At 38.0% G+C, this 23,780-nt stretch overlaps 1 protein-coding gene across 2 annotated transcripts in view; it reads right to left on the bottom strand.

Moving 5' to 3' along the window:
- The window catches only part of Tsf2 (transferrin 2), a 217,944-nt gene that overhangs the window by 100,224 nt on the left and 93,940 nt on the right, over positions 1-23,780 (bottom strand). For both annotated transcript variants that reach the window (XM_067144056.2, XM_068226978.1), the window contains exon 10: positions 15,053-15,141. In XM_067144056.2, coding sequence (XP_067000157.2) covers positions 15,053-15,141 — 89 coding nt within the window. The remainder of the gene's footprint in view (positions 1-15,052; positions 15,142-23,780) is intronic.

The raw sequence follows: 23,780 nt of genomic DNA, 5'->3' as shown, positions 1-23,780 counted from the left end.
AACACAGAAATTGTGAATGGACGATTTTCTCGAATTGCCTGATCCACACGCTGAACAAGATCATCGGTTGACACACGCTTCCTTCCCTGGCCGCCTGCATCATGGACGCCCTGCTGTAAAGTTCCTGCTCCATTGTCGCACTTTGCTGTCGCTCATGCACGTTTCACCATACACACGACTTATTCGGCGATGAATTTCGGCTGCATTGCACCCCTCAGCCTGAAGAAATCGAATTACACCGCTCACTTCACACTTGGCGGGCGAAGCGATCGTTGTAGCCATGTTTACGAGCGCGCTGCACGTTCACTACTGACGGGACTGAGGTGAGGCGCATAACGGTCATTTCAGAGACGTTGTGCAACACATCTGAGCAGCGGTTCATCATATATTCGCGGGCGTTTGACTGTCGCGACCGATCGAACCTTGAAAAAAAAATAGCCCTCGTACACATAACACGGTTACAATGGCAGTACAGGTGTTTAAAAGTAACTAATCCAAGGATATTTTCACCATTTGAATGTATCAGCCTATATTGTGAGTAATTAGGGCCAGGATGAAACTTCACGGCTTATTCAAGAATCTTTCGAATTCAAATATTTTCGCACTGCAAGTTGTGTGGTTAAGCTTATTTTTAATATGTACAACTTTTGCTCTCTCAACGATGCATGTGTTTCTACATTCGTCCCTGTTTTTATCTCCTCGTGAGATATATTATTTAATGTAACACCTTGTGTAAAAAATGGGTTAAATGAAAGGAGTTACATCACGTTCAAGATCATGCTTTCACGTCTTTGAAAAATGAAATTTACCGTTGGTCTTTATAGCTATTGTTGAGAGTGAAGGAGAATTTCCTGTTGTGTATGTTTATCAGGAACTCAAGGGAGACTTCATTATTTAATCGGAACATAGAAAAATGATGAACTCTTCTTAGAAGAACTCTTAAGGTTTCACTTTACTTTGTCCTGCCTGCTGGCTCTTCAGAAATGTGTGCGCGTGTGTTTTATACTCAGGAATCATTCAAGAAGAATATTTTCGCACTGCAAGATGTGTGGTTAAGGTTATTTTTTAACATGTATAACTTTTGCTTTCTCAATGATTCATTTGTTTCTATATTCATCCATGTTTTTATCTCCTTGCAAGATTTGTATTGTTTAATGTAACACCTTGTGTAATATGAATGCCTACACACTGGCCTATTTTCCCATTTTTTGGCTGATGATGACGCCAACACAGCGTCGAAACTAGTCCCAAGTGCAAATACATGTTATAAATAAACTATAACATTTTTGTATTGAAAAGGTGGACCCTTTCTAGTTTTTCCTATCTTCCACGTGAAAAAGCAGTCGGAAATCTGAAATTCGCACCCTTAAAATCATGTCTAAATGTTGCTTTTAGGATGAGAATGTTTTCATTCATTCCGAAATACACCTGTCACAATTACACTGGCAGTAGATGGGTTTACAAATGTCAATGTTATTTTTACCAATTAAAAATATACTTGCACAGTTGAAGGAACATTCGTCAGTACTCTATTTTCGTACAAGCGGAACATGAAAATTTAAAAAATAACTCACAGACCCAAAACAAGAAGATAAAAATGAAACACTTTATACAAGCGGAACAGGAGATTAAAAATAAAACTATAGAAGCAAAACACGAAAATAAAAATTGTGGGATGTTTAAGTATCACATGTCTCGTCATTGTGCCGGTTGAAGATCCCTTTGCAGACAAAATAGAAGAACATAAATTGCATTTCACTCTGTTCAGTTTTATTCTAGTAAAAACGTCGTGAACAGGCCTCCGGTGCGATATTATTTAAAGTTTACCGTCTTTTGTACGGTATATATTATTAGGTTTCAATGAAAACACTCTTACAAAACAGAACACATTTAGTTATCCGCATGTACACCGAAGGCCAGTTGCCGGTGCAACGGAACTCGGAGAACAAAGAGGATACGATGGAACACTCCAGCACATGGCGGCACACTGCCGGTACTGACAGTCAGCCAGTGGGCGAAGGCCAGTGCATAGTGGCGCTTCTGATGGGATAGCAAGTCACTGTCTCGCTTGAGAATGTTTCGGAACAACTGACGTTCCGTGTTCCGGAACAGCGGAACATAACTGTGCACCGGCACAGTGTGCCGAAACAGGGACACAGTGCCCAACCCTATTAGTTACCCATGGGTGAGAGAATATTGTTTTCAAGTTATATGTGTTATCGCACTTGCATCAACCTGGGTTCATATTAATTAAGTTTTTTCTTGATACCTATGTCAATAGATATGAAGTGTTTTTGAAGGTCTGCTTAAGTTGTTGGATTCTCGGGGTAGGGTCCTTCTTTACTGTACAGAATGTTGTTGTTGGGGTATTCAGCTCAAAGGCTGGTTTGATCCTCTACAACTCCCTGGCTAAAATGGAACTTTCGTCTTCACTCAATGGTACCCTGAACAAATGAATGAGCTATCTTTAAAAAATTGATTTGTTTTGGTTACATATTCGTTTTTATCCATTATGATCTTTATCTGCTTTTGTAATCATAAGATTATTATCATTGATTTTCTTTTTGAGGGCATGTATTCGCTTTTGTATGAGAATCGAATCCTTGTAGCTATTGTCGTCATGAGTAGTAAGGGGTGAATTGTGGGAGTTAATATTGTTTTTTGGGGTTAAGAATGGAGTGAAAATTTCTTCTTACTTCAATCCTTACTTCGTCTTGTTTATCTGAGGCAATTTTCTATTAGCTAATTCTGCTTCTACTGTTGTAGTGATGGCTGTGTTCAGAGTGTTAAAATTAGGCCAGTTGTGTTTAGACCCCTGGCTAAAATGGAACTTTCATCTTCATTCAATGGTACCTTGAACAAATTTATGATCGGAGGGTGAAATTGGTTGAGCATGTTAGGTCTAGTGTCTTTGTTGGTTTTTTTTTAGCATAGTTATTGTTGAGTTTAGAGTATATTAACGTATGTAGCTTTTTTTCTAGGATTTGTTGTTTCTTTGATAATACAATAAATAATCTATTGTCAACTTGGGCTTGAAAGAGGTTCTAGTGAGTATCTGAAAGTAAACTTGTAGTTTCGAGGTGAGTCTCATATAATCAATGGTTAACAATGGACTTTTCCTTGTACAAAAATTTGACCTCCTCTCTTAGCCAAATGTTATATGTTCTAATTTGCGTTTTAGTAATTTGAAAAGAAGAACGATGATTCTTACACTTGCTTTTAAGAAAGTTGGGTGTGAAATTGTGGGTTCATTTGGGGTATCCATAATGAATCAATAGCAGAGCTCACGATTCATGCTGTCTTCTAGCCCATAACCGCACATCTCATTATATTACTCCTGATTAGGGAGACAGGCTGATATTTTTCAGAATGGTTGTAAAAGCAGCTGGTTGCATAAAAGTAGATTGCATGGGGCAGGCAGGCCACCCGGTATATGTACTTATACGCAAATATACCAAGCCTTACACATCAAGAAATATCAATGTTACTTATTGTTTATGATGAACTTCGCCTAAAAAATAATCAGGCAAAAGAAGACGGTTTAATGATTTCTCTCGAGAAAATAAATGGTTTCATAACAAAACAAAAAACAATGACTAAATATGGACAAAAGCAGTACTTTATAGCACCATCACTGAAATGGGCTGTGGATCACTGAACTCCATTTCGGCTTGTACTTTCAGCAAAGATAACTTGAAAGTTTGTAACTTTCTTCTTAAGGTCTTGTTTGATTTGTTCTCTCCACTGTTTCTACCTCTTGATATTTTTCCTCGAATGTCCAGTTCAAGCAATGACTTCAGGATCTTCCCATATTTTTCACATTCCCATACCACATCAGTCTTATTTGTTCTACTCTCTCTTCCCGCTCTGCATACACCTACTGGAAAATACAGGAAAATGGAAAGGGAATATAAATATACTTAAAAACTCGTATATGAATGTGCCTTTCAATGTTGTCCCATATCCACTGTTCATCCAAAATATTTCAGCTGCTCTGCACATACATATCCCACGTCGTTTTATCTTAAGCGATGGCTTGGCGAAAGAGGCTTCTCCACCAGTTCCAGTCTCTGAACTTCTCTCCTTCTGCAATGCTTTCCAAAGTATGACCTCGCTGTTCAACGTCAATCTTCACCATGTCCTTGTACCTGACTCTTAGTCGCCCTCTTGGTCTTTAAAGTTTTACATCATACATTTGTTTTGGTAACCTGTTATCTCCCCTGCGTCTTATATGTCCATACCATCTCAGTCGCTGCGCTGTTATTCTGTCCTGCAGACTTACAACTTGAGCCTGCTTGCAGATTTCCTCATTACGGACTCTGTACCTCGATCATGCTGCGGACAAATCTCATTTCCGCTGCCCGGATTCTACTAACATCTTTATTTCTCATGGTCCATGTTTCGCAACCATAGGTCAGGATTGGTACGTAATAAGTTTCATATATGACTCACATTTTGTTGGTATTTATTTGTTCCATATTTTGTAGAAGTTGCTAAGTGTCTGAATTCTGTGGGAAATTTCCTTGTCTATAGAACCAGTATCAGATATAACACTTCTAAGATATTAGAAATGATGGTTCATCTGTAGCTGTTTTCCCTCCATTTCAATCTGTCCCACTGGTTGTCCATATCTTTTCATGACCATAACCTGACTTTTCTCTTGGCTGAAGATGAGTCCATATTCTTTAGCAACTTCTGTCCAGGAGTTTATTTGTTCTTGAGGGTCAACTTTAGAGCCTCCCCACAAGCATATATCATCAGCGAACAAGATAACTTTAATTTTCCTACCTCCAATCGTTTGGCGAACTTTTCCCTGAATCTCGTTCATGACAGTGATGAAAAGAAGAGGAGACGAAACACCACCTTGTCTTAACCCAGATTTCATACCAAAGGTTTCAGTCATTCCTGCAGGTGTTTTGACTTTACTGCGGGTATCTTCATACAAATTCTTGATCCTGTGTATCATGTCATCCTGTATTCCAACTTTCTTCAGTGTTTCCCACACCCTCTCTCTGTTCACAGAAAGGCTAACCACAAATCTTGGTTGCATTCGTAGTATTTTTCCATTAACTGACGGACGGTAAAGATAAAATCAGTTCTTGATCTCCCCTTCCTGAATCCATACTGTTCTTCAAAGAGGTTCTCTTCAATAAAGGGTCTGATTCTATGCTCTATAATTCTTTCATAAAGTTTACCAACTTGAGGTGTTAAAGTGATGCCTCTATAGTTGAAACATTTCTTTTCATCTCCTTTCTTGAAAATTGGAATTATGATGCCTGTTTTCCAATCAACCGGTATGTCCCCTTCTTTCCAGATCTTACAAAAGAGTCTGTAGATCCAACGTTTTCCAGAAATGCCCATAGACTTGATCACTTCTCCATTAATTTCATCAGCACCAGCTGATTTTCCGATTTTGATATATTTCCAAGCATATTTTACATCACTTCATGTTAAGTCCAACCCATTGTCAGAGGCAGACTTGTAGGAGATAATACTGTTTTTTTTTTTTTTTTTGTGAAGGCTGCATGTAATTCACATTTATTACCATTAACATCCTCTTCCAATTCATCACTCCACTTGTTCAACCACTTCTCCCGTTCCTCTGTAAAAACTTGTTTTGCTTCTCAGTTATCATTACTAGATTTTCTTTCAGATCCTTCAATTCCTCCTCAACTATTCTTTAAGCTATACACCGAGTTTCGTCGGCATTTAAAAGCACAGTGCCAGACATTGCGTATGTTGCGCTGATCTTCAAGAGCTAGTGTCTTATTTTATTTAAACAGAGCTCGATAGTTGTAGTCGCTTAAGTGCGGCCAGTATCCAGTATTCGGGAGATAGTAGGTTCGAACCCCACTGTCGGCAGCCCTGAAAATGGTATTCTGTGGTTTCTCATTTTCTCACCAGGCAAATGCTGGGGCTGTACCTTAATTAAGGCCACAGCCACTTCCTTCCCACTCCTAGCCCTTCCCTGTACCATCGTCGCCATAAGACCTACCTTGTGTCGGTGCAACATAAAGCAACAAAAAAAAAAATTAAGCGACTTGTCTTTGACTTCTACACAATTTTGGGACTTCAAATTTATTAAATCATGTTGTGACTTCACGCCTGGCAGTGTTTGCAGGCTTATTCAATGAACTGTTCACCTCTTCAAGGCACAGTGCCAGACAATGCGTGTGTTGTGCTACTCTTCAGGGACTTGCGCCTTGCCACGTATAAGTGACTGATCTTCGACTTCTTCTGGATTTCATGATTTAAGATCGTGCAGTGCTAACCCATATTGTCATATATTGCTTCTTGAACTGCTTTTATGAAAGACATATCCTTTAATTTTTTTTGTTTTCCTATGCATTGTTTTTGTATTTTTAATCGGCTGATGATGACCCAGATTGGTGGTCGAAACCGGTACTGCTTTTAACCAAATAAGAATGTAACACTACATTTCTTATTTACTTGTATTGAATAGGTTGAACCACTTGATTTCTTGTTTCAATTTAATTGTGATACAGTTCAATACGGAACATTATGAAATTTTCATCTTTAAATTTGGCTCGTATTGTTTAGGGAATCCCCGGAAATCATAAAGAAGAGAGTGGCCACAACAAATAGGAGACAGAGCACATTTCGACAGCTCTACTTGAAGGCAGAACAAGTTTCGTCAAATATTCGTAAAGCATCTACATTATTTTCAAGGTTAGATGTTTATTTTTTTTAATTTTTCAATTGTACCGCCGAACAGAATTTCGGCACTTTCCTCAGGGCACTATATAATCACTGGGCTTTCAGACAACAATCAAAATTGTTCCTTACTAATACAAATCTAGTAGTTTAATATGATTGGATACAATAATGTTTCATAATTAATTAAAGAAACTGGGGTAGATGTTCCACCTAACCAACACTTAAATATATGATAGAAATATTTATTTCATGTTGCTATACCAGTTTCAATACCTGTGGTACCATCTTCAATAATAGAGGGGGGAACATTTTAAGGAATAAAGTAGCACATTGGCATTTTTTAATGTCCGGGTGTCCACAACTGAAGTTCTGGTATTCAGTGTGGTATAGCAGGGCTATAATGATCGTAGGAATCTGAAATTTTGTAGATATGCTAACTCAGCAATGCCCTCGCGAATTATGCTACAAAAGTTATTACTTCCAAGTTCTGCCACAAGGCAAAAACAGGGCACTGTAAGCAATGGTAGGGGTCACAGAAGAAAGGCATGAAAGATCAAACACATGATAATGGTGGTTCAGGGAAGTTTATTTATGGTTACGAACACTGTTCAATATGGCCTCCAAACTCGGCAACATGCTGCATCTGTAACACGGCATGGTCAACAGTTGCCTGCACCATATCAGGTGAAATCAGAGCAACATGTCGTTGTATGCTAGCCTTTAAATCAGTCAGAGACCGGACATGTCTCTGATAGACAGGATCTTTCAAATATCCCCACAACCAGAAGTCACATGGATTTAGGTCGGAGGACCTCGAAAAATCTGGAAAATGCCTAGAGATAATGCACTCATTACGGAAGGTTTCTCAAAACAATTCTTTCACCTGGTGAGCAATATGTGATGTTGCCCCATCTTGCACGAAAATAACGATGTGGTCAAAGTTGCGTTCCTGCAAAGCTGGAATCATGTGTTGCACAAGGAGGTCCCTATAATGTGCAGATGTCACTGTACACCTAACAGAATGTACACCTAACAGACCGAGAATGAAGGAGCTTGTAAAACCACACCTAACAGTCACGTAAGCAGAATGCAATGGTTGTTCCTGAACGTTTGGAGGAGTCGAACCCTATATGCGACAGTTCTGTGCATTCACTACACCCCCTGAGTAAAATGCACTTCGTCAGTCCACAGAATATTCCCCAGCCACGTGTTGTCCACTTCCATGCATGCCAGAAACTGAAGGCAAAGTCACAGCGTTGAGCAACATCTTAGGATTCCAATTTCTGAACAGTATGAAGTTTGTACAGATACCAGTGTAAAATGCGCTGCAAAATCTTGTGTACAGTTGACCGGGGAAGCGACAATTCAATCTTGAGCACTGGTTACAGAATTGGGAGAATGTGCTGCACGGTCTGCTACAGTTACAGCAACTTCATCAATAACATCCATAGGTATGGGCCGCCGTCCTCTCCCTGATGGGACACCTAATTCACCTGTTTCCTTGAATTTCTTTTAATAATTTTCTTTAGCCCCTTACTTGTCATGGGACCTCTTCTTTGCTGTTCCTGTTGGCGATATTCCCGCAATGCACCGTTGCTATTGCTGCCATTCTGATAAAACAACTTCACTAGTAGTGCACAGTCTCTCTTCCCAATATGCATTACGCTTCACATGGAAAAAAATCAACTTTCTTATGTTACAATGACAATTCACTTCACAAAAGGAATCGACATGCATCACCAAGCAACAAAACCTGGAGCTAATAATTTTTGTGGCATACTTCGTGAGTGCATTGCTTAGTTAGTATATCTACGATTTCAGACTCCTACGATCATTACTGCCTGTGTTGTATCGCGCTGAATACTAAAACTTTAATTGTGGACACCTGGTACATTTATTTGATATTCAACTGAAGACCTTCTTCTTCTTCTTCTTCTTCTTCTTCTTCTTCTTTTATAACCACATAGGACCACTTTAGTCAGTCCATCGTTCAGGTCACTTTGAAGAGATTGTTCGGGCTTTGCAGTCCTCCCAGTACTTCTTCAGATGCTCCGATCTTCGTGCCCTTTCCTCAGTTGAAAATATGCATGTTGTTGGTTTGTTTCGTGTAAGGGTAAAGCGGAGGTTTGTATTCTTGAGTTTTGTATTCAGTTTTATCTTATTTGTGGTGTCTTCTCTTGTAAGGCCTATTTCCTTCCGATCCTCTCTTACTTCTCTGATCTGTACTAGTTGTTTCAGAAGTCTCGAATCCTGCATCCTTATGATACGTCCAAAGAATCCCAGTCTCCTCTTACACATAGTATCTGTAATGAGTTCTAGCTCTCTGTACACGACTTTGTTAGGTATTATCCGCCACTGTCCATCTTTCTGGTATTTTTTGTTGATGCAGGTTCTTCAAATCCTCCTTTCAATTTTCTGAAGTCTGTCAGGATACACCTCGAGATATGGCAGAGTGCTTTTCAGAGGTTAGTTTATATTTTGTCGTACCTGGTTAAATTACGGAAAGACTATTATGAACATTTATAGCGAGAAATGTATAATTTCTCTACTGGCGCTTGAAGTGTGTTTTCATCATACGTACAGTACGGTTAAGTTGGGATACGTAACGCTGTTTGAATAAGAAAACTGAAACGTTTGCAACAAAATGCGATCGATCATCTTCGGTACGGTATAGTTTTCTCACTTTGTGCATTTGTGAGCTCTCTCGTTGACATTCAAGGCAATGTTGGAGTTGATTAGTAATACCCATCGACTGCTGTTCTCTAAAGAAAATACGTTTTCGTAATAAATGCGTAAATAATGTGGCATTTAGCAGTTGTTAACTCGTTAAAAATAAAGACTGAAGTAAACGATATCTTAATTTTAATGTTATATAAGGAAATTAAGTAAGAATGTGATACACCTCAAGATATGGCGAAGTACCTCATTGATTTCAGAGGATATTTCATATCTTCTCGCATCTAGTTATGGCTGTTTACATGCGTTTCAAATATGTTTTCACGATAGGCTACATATACGGTTAGGTTAGGCGACTCTGTTTGAAGAAGAAAGCTGAGGTGTTTGCCACAGAAATCTCTGGAGTGATGCCGTATTTCTCCGAATCCAAGACTTTTTTTTGTCAGAATCTCATGCGAAAACTCAAGGGTTGTTGCATTCGCGGCCTAACATAGATCCCACTGGCAACTACCATGGTAACCACGCTGCTTCTTTTCACACGCGCACAGAACTCGTTGACAATATAAACGACCGCCTCTTTACTACACATCGCTAGCCGCAACAACCGTTGTATAGAGCCTGTGTGTTTCTCAAATCTGCAGAATGGTATCAAAACATGCGACCCTTCGAATTCTTAGAAAAGCCATGGCTACTCAGTGGCAGAGTCATAATGCATCTATTGTACTTGACGCTTAGTAAAATTAAGGTTTATAGACAGCAGGAATATTTTCGTGATGGATAGTCGTATTGTAAAGATACGTGGAAAAGGTATTGCCGGCAAATTTTCAATGGGTTCTAGTCGAAATTATGATGCTAATTTTAAGTTAATGTTTATTAAACACTCAGAAATGTAGAATAATTGTACAGCCACAAGAAAATACGGCATAGGCCTAACTAAAGCCAATATTTGGCGTTAGCGTGAAGACAAAGAGTTAAAAAAATGCGTACTGTACAAAAAATGCATTCAGTGGTCCGCAACAAGGACGCTTTAAAGAAGTCAAAGATGAAATTGTGAGGTATGTGCACGAAAAAAGCAAGGGCGGAATGCCCATACCGTGGCGCAATAAACTCGTTCGTTGACTTTCAACGTTAGCGATTAGGCCTATACATAACTAGCCGCTGAATTTGGCTGAACCCGACAAGCGAAATGTGCGTGCAGCGGTAGCCGGTTATATCTGACGCTGCGTAAAAGTAACAGTTTTATAGACAGCAAGAATAATTTCCTGATGGATCATTGTATTATAGAGGCGCATGCAATAGATATTGCCGGAAAATTTTCAACGAGTTCTTTTCGGTATTATGATGCCAATGTTAAGTTAATGGTCCTTAAACCCGCGGAAATAAAGAATAATTGTGCAGCCGCAAAAAAGAAATACAGCATGACGAAAGTCAATGTTCGGCGTCTAAAAATAGTCGAAAATGCGTTAGGTCTATTGTACAACAAGGCATTCATATGATTTTACAAACTTCTTTTTGAGCCTGATTTAAATTTTTTGAAGGAAAAAGTGGGGTTCATCATGGATTCGGAGAAATACAGTATTATATATTTTTCAGATGAAATTAAACATACACTTTCACGTAGTATCGGATTACGAAAAATAACAAACAAGTAAGCCGTGGTGTGGATATCATCTGCGAAAACACAAGTTTTGAACAAACTGATTGCCGTTTCATACCGATTTCAAAGTGCATGAAGGGTTTTCCGACTTTTATACAAAAATCTGTTATAATGAAAATCCGCTATAGCGAGTAGATTTTTCGCGGTTATAAATTCTCGCTATAACGGACTTCTACTGTGTTTTGATTTTATTAGGGATTGCCTGGCCGAGGCGGTAAAGGCGTGCTCGGTTCGCCTCGAAGGACGTGAGTTTGAATCCCCGTCAGGAAGTCGTACAATTTAAGAAATGAGATTTCCACTTCCAGAGGTGCATATGGCCCTGAGGTTCACTCAGCCTACACAAAAAATGAGTACCAGGTTAATTCTTGGGGACAAAGGCGGCCGGGCGTAGAGCTAACCACTCAACCCCATCATGTGCCGAGGTTAACAATGGTGGAAGCCTTTACCTTCCACTCCTCCAAGGGCCTTCATGGCCTGTACGGAGGTGACTTTGCTTTGCTTTTATTTTGATTTTATTACCATTTATGGTAACTTCCTTTAGTTTTTTTGGTTTTTGGGGCATAATTTCTGATTTTTCAAAGGATATTTTGAGGCCAATTTTATTTGCTATGTTTTGAAGTTCTGATATCAGGGTTTTTACTTCCTTTAGGTCCACTGCTAGTAATGCCATGGTTGACTGTCAAGGTGGCACCTGGGTGGGACTAGGTCCCGAATTACAACTCTGGATGTGATCCAGTGAGGTGATAATGAGGCCGCTCCTCTGGAGTACAGACGCCTTGTGCAGCCACCCCTAACCTGGAGAACAGACGCTGCATAATGGATTCCAGTGGCATTTCCTCCACTGTGGGGACCATCACCCCGCCTAAAGGGGCTCATTCGCCCAAAGCCGTTGGCCCCTTTATGGAGTCAGGTTATTTCCTGCCGCCCTACGCTTGGCGTTGGCAGTTTTACAGCTGGGTGCCAGACCAGCAAACCCTCCTCCTTTCTCATTCCAGAGCTTCCACTATGTGGGATTAGTGAACTTTTTAACAAGAATATTAGAACTCTATAGATCCATTACATTCTTGTATTGTTTTTAATTGTGTTTTAGTTAAAATTAAGATTTTATCCACTTTTTTGGGATATATGAAATTGTTTTGATGTTTTTTAGATATTTAGATTATTTTAAGGTTGTATTCTTGTTATGTACTAGTTTATTCCTTGACATTTTTTCTCTCTGTTCTGTTACTGAAGATGGTACCTCAGGTATCGAATCTATTTTATATTTTATATTCAAGTGTTGATTAGGTGGAACATCTACCTCCAATTTCTTTAAGGTACAATTAAATTCTCCAGACCAGAACAGATGTTCACCTTACACATAAAGCCATGAGAGATCTGGGGACTGACTATTAACCACCTGCGTGCCACACGCCGATCAGATCGGCTTTCGCTCCTCGCGCGAAAAATGCCAGAGCCGACTGGATCGGCGCGATGATTTCCTAGTGTTTAACGGCTTCTGCTAACAGATGCCTCTGGGTGTTTTATTCCGTTAGAAAGCTGAGGTTTCAAGCTTTTACGAGAGTGGCATAGTTTTGGCCTTGGAGATCTTTGACACGAACGGAGTGAGTTAATAATCTGTGATGTTCACAAGCTCTGAGTTGTTGACAACATGGCGAGCTGTAGTAGAGATAGTTTGGTTGCCGGCTTGGATGACGATAAGCTAATAGCATACTTAGAGGAAAATGATATAATAGCAGATGAATTAGAATCGGAAAGTGATTTTGATAGTGACGTGATACCAGGAACATCGCCATTATCACCAGTACCGAAATGGAAGTGCTATTCTGGCCCCAGTATATCGGGTGTTCAGGTCAGTAGGTACTCGATTGCAGTCTGTGGAACCAATTAAAAATTCACTGCCAGTTCTGAGTGATTCAGAAAGTGACAATAATGATGGAGCTATGGATGATGCGAGTGATAATGACAATAATAATGAAAGCAATGTGAATGCTAATGTTTGCTTCCGAGAAATTTTTCCGAACCAGTTCGATAGGCCTACCACTCCCGTCATATACATGGAACTCGCTGGGCCTAAATATGCGCCTCCACATAATGCCCCTGTAATAGATTATTTTCAGTTCTTCACTAATTCATTGATAAATTTGAAGGTAAATGAAACAAATACGTATGCCCAACAATTCGTCTCAATATATGCGTTTTCACCACAATCAAGAGTTAAAGTTTGGCGGGCTACTTCTGTATTGGAAATGAAAGCATTTCTGATTGTAATTTTTAAGGTTGTATATTGTTGAAATATGATCATTGTTAAGTTTTCACTAATAATTATTGTGTACTCCAAAAGAGTTATGCATTAAATTATTGTTCAATGCCAGGTACGATTGACAGTGGAACAACAATTTCAGTGAGGAAAATGATGAGTGCAGATTTTAAAAAAATACGTTTTGGGGTGGTTGTAGGTAAATTAATTACATTTTTAATTACGCTGTTTTGTTTGGAATTGTATGTGTATTTTACCTATGTTCCTGGATTTAGGCAATGTTACAAACTGTATTTCCAAAATTAGACTAAATCTTAAAAATAAAAATGAAAATTAACAATTGTTAAATTGTTGCCAATTTAAAAATACATTGGAGATGTTTTTCACATTTATAAGCATTTCTTGGTAAAGTCAGAAGTATATTTTATATAATACTGCAAGAATAATGCATATATTTAACAAAATAAATTTTTAATTAATATTTCTCTGAAAGTCTGCAGAACCACTAAAAATAGCTTGGCATTCTTAGCCAGAATTTCAGAAAATTGCTTGGCACTAAGAGGGTTAATTTTGGTCCTAACACATATAAGATGGGGAACTTTACGTTTATATTTTTGTGTTAAAATGTCCTTATAAAAACTGCAGTCATTTTAGATGCGCAGCGTAACGTTAAAAAAGTTTGTAACATTCCCACTCATACTGGCTTGTGCAGACAGCGCACTATCCAGCTGAGCTCAAGATCACGTGTAAGCAACATTTCTAGAGTTTAGATGACATTTTTTTCCCTTTTCAATTTCAATTTGCTTGTGATTAGTGACGAGCAGAATTGAATATGATGCACGTGAGAACTTTTGAGAATCACTACATTTGAAACCATATAACTGAATTCAACATAACCTTTTAAAGTCAATGTAGGCCTAATTTAAGTGGTACAAGATTTCCAGAAACTTACTACAAACAGTATACTGGTAACCAAATTATAATGGAAGATTTAAAAAAAAAAAAGAGAGAAATTTCACCATCATGTTATGTGCTTCTGTATCTAATATGCTTTATTTTATTAGATTAGAGAATTGAAAAACTACTTGCGGTCAATTGTTGTTTGGCTTGGCGTTATTAGATTTTTCGATGAGTTTGTCTGATCAAAGTTGCTGACTTGAAAGAAGTTTTCAGGGGAAACCTACAAAGTTTCCACAGTAAAACTGTATGTAAAGGTTTGATATTTCCAAGCCATGTAATTAATGTCTGAAGTTGGCCCTGCGGCCTAGCTTGCTTGCCTCTCAACGGAGGCCCCAGGTTCGATTCCCGGCCAGGTCAGGCATTTTTACTTAGATATGAGGGCTGGTTCCAGGTCCACTCAGCCTACGTGATTAGTGTTAACTGAGGAGCTATCTAATGGTGAGATGGCGACCCTGGTTTAGAGAGCCAGGAATAATGGCCGAGAGGATTCGTCACACTGACTATGCGTCACCTAGTAATCTGCAGGCATACGGGCTGAACAGCGGTCGCTTGATAGGCGAAGGCCCATTAGGGCTGTAGTTTGGTTTCATTTGCTTTGGTTTAGGAGTGTGTGTAAGATTATAATTATTCATATTTCAATTTTGTGATGTGTGGCAAAATTGTTGATGGTTTTAATTCGTTCCCATATTTTCCATTTTCTCGTATTATAATTTTTTTTTTTTTTTTTTTCCTTCTCCTGGGGTTGCACCAAAAATGGAGAATCAAGGTTTCACTGTACTAAATTTTGTATTACATATTGGACTGGATGATCAGTTACTCACCCATTTCTGATGGCCTGCATACAGTGAATCTGACTGTGACCTTTGTAGCATATCATCTCTGGTCTCAATAGCTGAGCCTTCAAAGCAGTCTGGAACAAAAAACACATGTATCGCTAAGTTATAAAACAATAAAACTGGTTCAGTGTGGAAGAAAAATAGCAGAAATTTATCTAAATGAACTGGATAAGAATAAAACATACCACCGTTTATCAATTAATATTCAAATTACAAGTAATGTACTTCATTCCGGTTCGGTATTGACTTTAAATATCTAAGATAAAATTCTAAAAGAATTTAATTATATGAAGTCCACCTGTTCAATACACGTTTGCCATTTGATAAACAGTCTGTCTAAAAAGCTACATAGGACATGTTTCAACCTAGTCTAGAGGTAATCATCAGCTAAAATAACATAAAGAAGAAAGACTTATACAAAAAACAGTGATACATAAAAAAACTTGACAGAAAATACACTCAACAAATGCAATGGAACTCTGTGTTTAAAATGTACATAGCTTCAAACTTGGACGAATCTAGTTGTAAGTGTGGGTTCAACCGTATTTAATACAACTATTGGTTGACTGGAGGAAATACAGTAGAAGTCCACTATAGTGAGTATGGCATATAATGAGAACCCCGGTATAACGCCAATTTTTTTTCTGTCCCTTCAAAATTCCTATATTAAACTGTGTATTATCCTTTGGTTACAGCGATAGCCTTATCACTGATGCATCCGTTATTACGAGCGATTTTTCCCGTTACCAATATTTATGCACCGCAGCGATTATGTTGCATGCAATCGACTACCTTCGGTATCATTTCCTCGTTATTTCCACTAGCGAGTTCTCTCGTCGACATTTGAAGGCAATGTCGGGGACGATTATTAATACCTGTCGACTGCTGTTCCGTAAAGAAAATTTGAAATGAAAGAGGACGTTTTCGTAATAAATGCGTAAATAACGTGTCCGATAACTGCTGTTAGCTCATTGAAGATAAAGGCTGACTAAACGATCGCTTAATTTTAATGCTAAATACTGCAATTAAGTAAGAATGGGATAACCTCGAAATATGGCAGAGTGCATAATTGATTTCAGATGTAAAAAACCGTAAAAGATGGCAGGTATGGTTTTTAGTTTTCTTATACAAACAGTGTCACCTAACCTAACTTAACCGAACCATATGTATCATAAAAACATATTCCAAGCGCCAGAAGAGAAATGATAACATTCTCGCTATAAATTTACATTGGAATAGCCTCTCCGAAATTTAACCGGATGCGAGAAAATATAAAACCAACCTCTGAAATGAATGATGCACTCTGCCATATCTTAAGGTGTATCACATTCTTACTGGGCGAGTTGGCCGTGCGGTTAGAGGTGTGATTGTGAGCTTGCGTCTGGGAGATAGTGGGTTCGAATCCCGCTGTCGGCAGCCCTGAGGATGGTTTTCTGTGGTTTCCCATTTTCACACCAGGCAAATCCTGGGGCTGTATCTTAATTAAGGCCATGGCCGCTTCCTTCCAACTCCTAGGCCTTTCCTATCCCATCGTTGCCATAAGGCATATCTGTGTCGGTGCGACGTAAAGCCACTAGTAAAAAAAAAAAAAAAAATTCAGTGTAGAGTATTAAAATTAAGCGATTGTTTACTCAGCCTATATTTTTAACGAGTTAACAACAGCTATCGACCATGTTATTTAATTTTTTTTGTTATGAAAACATATTCTCCTCTTTCATTTCTAATTTTCTTTACAGAACAGCAGTTGATGGGTATTACTAACTGAATCATATCAACTCCGACATCGCCTTCTAATGTAAAAGAGAGAGCTCACGCAAAAACGATACTGAGAGTCGCATTTTGTGCCAGTTTTCTTATTCAAACAGTGTCACCTAACCTAACTTAACTGTACTATATGTATCATGAAAACATACACCAAGCACCAGTAGAAAAGTGATAACCTTCTTGCTATAAATTTAGATGGGAATAGCCTTACCGAAATTTAACCAGATGCGACAAAATATGATCTAATCTTAGAAATCAGTGATGCGCTCTGCCATATCTTGAGGTGTATCGTGTTTTTACTTAATTTCAGTGTAGAGTATTAAAATTAAGCGACCGTTTAATTAGCCTTTATTTCTAACAAGTTAACAACTGCTACCGACCATATTATTTATGGAATTGTTACAAAAACATGTTCTCTTCTCTCATTTTTTTTTTTTTTTTTAACGAAACAGGAGTTTTTGTCTTGATTAATTAATTTCATTATGTTCCGTATTGATATCTACCATATATCATAGAAAGAAAAGAAAGATCCACCTGATCAATACTTATTTATTAAATTTCTTAATAATTGATCAGGTGGATCTTTCTTTTCGTTCTATGATATATGGAACAGGAGTTGACGGGTATTACTAATCGACTCTGACAATGCCTTCAAATGTCGACGAGTGAGTTGCAAATGCACACAGTGAGAAAATGATACTATACCGAAGATGGTGATCGCACTGTGTAATGAACGTTTCAGTTTTCTTATTCAAACAGAGTCACGTAACCTAACTTAACTGTACTATATGTATCATGAAAACATATTTCAAGTGCCAGTAGAGAAATCAGAACCTTCTCGCTATAAATTTCCATGATAATAGCATTTCTGAAATTTTACCAGACATGAGAAAATATAAAACCAACCTCTGAAATCAATGATGCACTCTGCCATATCTAGAGGTACATTCCATTCTTACTTAATTGCAGTATTTAGCATTAAAATTAAGCAACTATTTACTTCAGCTTTTAATTTTAAGAGGAAACAACCGCTATCGGACATGTGATTTATGGAATTATTACAAAAAAATGTTCTCCTCTTTCACTTCCATTTTTCTTTATGGAACAGCAGTCAACAATCGACTCTGACATTGCCTTTGAATATATGCACTAGCCATGCGTCTTGGTGGGTGTGCTATTTACCAACTGATGAGCCCAACTTAGTACACTGGGACGATATGCTGGCAACTAGGAACGGGTTAGCTGGAAATTTATAATGTCCAATAACGGGCCATTTATATTGGTATTATCGCCTTTGAATGTCGACGAGATAGCTCCCTAGTGGACATAGCGAGGAAATGATACCGAAGGTGATTGATCACATGCAATATAATCGTTCTGGTAAAAAGTTTAATTTATTTATTTATTAATATATATATTAATATATATAATATAAATATAGTAATCTTCAATACGGAACCACAATGATATTTATCACTCGCAAGGGGCATAAATTGCAAGTGACTAATCTCATGTTTTATCCGTATTGAAATCTGTTGATGTACAATAACAAAGTTTTATTATGATCCACCTATTCAATACATTTTAATGTTATCACATTTAAAATATCTTCTTTAGTTAAAAAGTTATGTGTGGGACATGTTTTGCTCCCTGACAGAGCATCATCAGCCAAATCTGAATCTCGAAGAATGGTTATGTTCATAAATAATGACTTAAGAACTATTAGACCATTTTTCACAAACTTAAAACTTACTCTATTAGAATATCATAAAATACAGAATCTTTGGAGACATGCCTTAAAAACATGTGTTTAATAGGAAAGATACATTAAAATTGTGGAAGAATGAGTTGTTCTAAAATATTAAAAACAAGTAGCATGTCTAAAATCTTAGAAAGACAAGAAAATCAATCTTAAGAGTTAAATCTGAAGATTTTCTTGGCAATGAGATCTGGTAAAAAAGTTTTTTATCCCTTGAGGATAAGAGTCTATAAAGATTCAAAGATCTCGTCAATTTGATAATTGAACTTGTGACAGGATGAATGATGGTCTTCATGAAATTTAAATGTTTGTTGTCATTTGACCTCGGCGAATGCTGTTGAATAAATACGCTCTTGTTGACGTCAGTGACCATACAGGATTTAATAAGGCATGATTGAAAGGGATGTAAATTGATGATCGTATTTACAAGTTGTTGGGTAGTTTATCTTGTTGTATGTGATATTTTAAATGTGACAACATTATAATGTATTGAACAGGTGGATCATATTAAAACTTTGTTATTAAAAAAAAAGTGCATAAATGTCGGTAATGGAAAAAACGTGTACGCTTAATTGCTTGTAATAACGGATGCGTCAGTGATAGGACTCTCGCTGTAACCGAAGGATAATACACAGTTTAATATAGGAATTTTGAAGGGACAGACAAAAGCATTCGTTATAGTGGGATTCTCGTTAGATGCCGTACTCGCTATAGCGGACTTCTACTGTAATTCACCCACGCAAGCCTTTCCCCACTAAATTCCAGAAAAAAATATGCATGGAGTATTCGCGTACATATGATAGTTAGCGGGACGTAAAACTAATAACTGGTTTTCCGTGGCTTCCCATTTTCACACCATGCAAATGCTGGGGCTGTACCTTAATTAAGGCCACGGCCGCTTCCTTGCAACTCCAAGGCCTTTCCTATCCCGTTGTCGCCATAAGGCCTATCTGTGTTGGTGCGACATAAAACCCCTAGCAAAAAACAAAAAACAAAAAATAACCTAATATCATTATTATTTAGTCTTTACCATTCTTCAACAACATATAACCATGTACTTTTGTTTCTCATTGTTTCCCATTCTTAAGCTATGCTTTATTCATGTCCCTTGGCAAGAGTCATGTTGAGAAACATCTGAAAACAGGTGACTTGAGTATTTCTGATCTGCATTAATAAATAACTATTTTCTTAAGTCCAATTACATATTCTTTTTGGAAATAAGAATGCTTTTTGCAATTTGCTTTACGTCGCACTGACACAGACAGGTGTTATGACGACGATAGGATAGGAAAGGGCTAGGAATTGGAAGGAAGCGGCCGTGGCCTTAATTAAGGTAGAGCCCCAGCAAATAGCCTGGTGTGAAAATGGGAAACCACGGAAAACATCTTCAGGGCTGCCGACAGTGGGGTTCGAACCCACTATCTCCCGGATGCAAGCTCACAGCTGCGCGTCCCTAACCGCACGACCAACTCGCCCGGTGTAAATGATACTGCATCACGGTATTCTTTCATCATTTCTTTCTTATAAATGCACTTCAATATGGAACAAAAATGAAATTTATAGCTTATAAGCCTTTGTGGGAGTTGATGACAACCTCACATGTCTTCTCATACTTAAGTTGTATCATGAGAAAAATATCACTATCCATCTACAGCTGACCTTCGAATTCGTAACTCCATTCTCTTTAGCCAATTCAAGAGCTTTCAATCAGCAAATTTCCAATTGCCTCTATTCACTGTTTTAATCCAGCATTCTACTTTATTTTGGGATACTTCATTTTATGTCCCTGAAACTTGAAAGCAGTTGGCAGCAGAAGTGTAACCCTTCATTTTTAACAACTACTAAGTTATGAATAAATAAACATTTGCATAATCCATGTGTAATTGCATATGAAGGGTACAGAGAAAGAACGCACAGAGTCAGGGAAACCACATTTTCAAGGAGAGCATTTTTAAACTTTGAAACGCTTTTATGATTGTAGTTTTGAATATATCACAGTTTAAAACATATTGTTGGGTGTGTGAACTTGTTGGTGATAAGCTTTTAGTAAAACACATCATTATTGGAAGTTCATACAGTACAAAATAATTTTTTTTGTCCACCTCTACATTGACTCTGATCGTTCTTTCTCTGTATCACTAGGCATAGAGATTGTAGATCACTCAAAATACTAGCAATAATTTCTGTTATTATGTTAATGATAGCAGTTATAAACTGAGGATTTAACTACATATATATTATAATTTGAATGTTAAATTTTCCTTGAATGTCCAGTTTTCTATCTTTCTTACTACTGTTTTAGAAGAGACGTCTTCATTTTTGTGTCTGAAATGGAAACAAAAATTAATATTACTTTTTATTATCTGAGAAGTTCCGAGTGATGAAGAAGTGAAGAGTGACGTAAAATTTTATACCTCTAGTAATCGCTGTCCCTCTCCTCTGGGTGGTTCTTCTCAGTTCCGACTACTGGAAGTGTGTCGAAAAAATGTTGTGCTTCCTGTCTGCAGAATTTCTTCAAGGATTGAATGTCTCTGTATTTTGCTGCATTCAAAGGAATACGTTCTTTATATAATATTTCGGGTTCTATATGCCGTAGGTGATCAGGTTGTTTGTTACTTTGTTTACCTGTTTTCTTTACAATGACTGTTGATCTGTATGCACCATTGTACGTGTCCCGATGCTGAATTGTTTGAGTATTTTCAGCTGTAACCACAATCTGCTTTTTAGGGCGTGTAGGAACTGCCAACTTCTTGCTGTAGTTCTGTTGTAAGGCATTTCCCCAAGCTTTGAACATTTCCGAAGAACATTCCACGACCCCAAAGGGTGTTGGTTTGACTCTGGCACTAGAAATTGCGTCCCGCCAGTCTCCTGGAGTTTCGGCTGGCGTCTTTTGGTTAATGAGGGCCATATTTCGGTCACACTCCATATATGAATGCCCTCGTACAGGGTAAGTCACTGTAATTTTGTCAAACCTCTTTAACACAACCATTGTGTAATGCAGAAACCGAATAACTGTAAAATTCTTATTCTGTCCACTACAGGCATCGCAGAAAATGTGTAATTCACGGACTTCAGGGCTTAGAAAGTTTGTAAAAAAATGGTGAAGCATAGATACCACATCATCACTTCCCTTTCTGGCAACTGTTTGATCATAAGTGTAAAAAACAGCTGATCCATTGGAAAGAATGTGTACATTAAAAAGATAAAAAGACAGTTGTCTTTTGTAGTACACATCATTCGTCGTTATATTTGGAACAGGCAAGTTTTTACCAAAGTCTATAGTGATTGCTTCGTATCCTTCAGTCTTCTGTGCATGCTTTCTGGCATTCCGTTTCACACGGTAAAACCACTCAGCGTTGCTCTTATGAAGCTGCATCTCACTGTGAAGGGTTTTCAATTGTTGATCAAATTCCTTAATTTTCTCTGGATCTGCAGAGTTACTTTTGGCTTTTTCTATATTAACTTCTTGTGCCTTTTGAACATCACAGGTGCCACAGGTGTCGGAACGTGGGTACCCAAAGGAAAAGTTGTAATGCGTTACAAAATATTCTCTAAATTTTTCGTATGAAATTTGAATACCAGGGTTACTTTGAAGAAACATTCCCAAAAGCTTTTTGACAGTTAAATCCTCAGGTAGGTATACCTTCTGTGTGTCACTAAGACTGTAGTGTGCTTTACGCCCTTTCAGAGATTTGAAAAATGTGTCCATTGCTTCATAAGTTGATTGAGGTAATTTATTCCCACCTCGATTCTCATGTTTTCCCCTTTGATCCACTGGAGCTCTTCCAGTCCTTGATAATGATGTTTTAATTGTATGAAGCCAACGGGGTGTTACACCAAATATAGACAAAAAGCCCTTAAAACAAACCGGAATCTCAGCAAGTTCTTCATCTCGGGAAATTCGTACCTTGTAAGTGTAGGAGAAGCTGTTTAAATGGGCATTCTGTTCATCCTGCCTAGGTCGCCTTTGTTTAACTGCATTTACACTGATCAAACCTGATAAGTAAGCGTTTTGAGAATTTCTATCTCCAAGTGCATTAAAATCCCTAATGAGGGCATCTCGCTCACATTCTGAAACATTTTTAAAACATTCATAACGCTTACAGCCACAGTCACTGCCTGTTTCATGCGTTGTCTCTCTTAACTTTTTTGATGCACTAAATATACTGCCATATTTACGTTTCTTTTTGGAAGAACCACTTATGTAACTGACATTACACAGTTCACCATCACTTGAGCCTGCACTCATCTCTGTGAACTTTTACAAAACTGTGTATAAACACGGTCTCTAAACAATGACTTTTCACTTCACAACCACCATAACCTCAGAACGAGTTTCAACTGGCAAGCTATGGCGCCACGTGCAGTATGCAGGAGCAGGCTAGGCAATATCCTGACTCTGTGCGTTTCTTCTCTGTTTGAGGTTGACTCTGATCGATACTTCTCTGTGCACAAAATCTTTTCCAGCGCATAACATGGACTACGTTCGTTTATTCTCTGGGTTGTCTGCACGTGGTTATGCCTTACATGGTGATGAATCCAATGGTACCAATAACTAAAAAATAGCTTTCTTTGACTCTGATCGTTCTTTCTCTGTACCCTTCATATGTGAAATACTCTCCTCTCCATTTTCTTATCTCATTCCCATCCAACTGGTGTTCCAATCCAGGTTCCACTGTCTTGATCGTCCTTGGTCTCTCTTCAATTTCATTTCCCTTCCTATTGTCTGTTTTGGTATTATTTTATCACTCATACTTTTAACATGTCCAAACTAAGCTTCCTTTTCTCTATTTCATCACTTAATTTTTCCACTTTAACTTCTCTCCCTATTTCCTCACTCCTCAGTTCATCTATTCTTGTTTTCTATTGAAATAACATTTCCCCTGAAGTGTATATTATGTGCTTTTCTCTCTGATAGACCATCTGCTGTAGGCCACATTATTTATGAAAACCTGTTCCCCCCCTCCCCCTTCCATTTGTTTCAAACTTAAATTTTTGTTTACACCAGTCAAGAGTTGTGAGTCAATGGGTATTGACAGACGTTGATGGCACCTTCCTACACTGGCAAGAGCATGCTCGTGGACATAATAACTCGCCCTATTCTGCTAGTAATAGCCGATGAATAAGTGAAAGGGTTCTCGTAACCAAAAGGATATTACACAGAATAATAGGAATTTTCGAGGGGCATAA

The sequence above is a fragment of the Anabrus simplex genome, chromosome 3 (assembly GCF_040414725.1).
Source record: "Anabrus simplex isolate iqAnaSimp1 chromosome 3, ASM4041472v1, whole genome shotgun sequence".
Taxonomy (NCBI): domain Eukaryota; kingdom Metazoa; phylum Arthropoda; class Insecta; order Orthoptera; family Tettigoniidae; genus Anabrus; species Anabrus simplex.
This window is presented reverse-complemented; position numbering and strand designations above follow the sequence as displayed.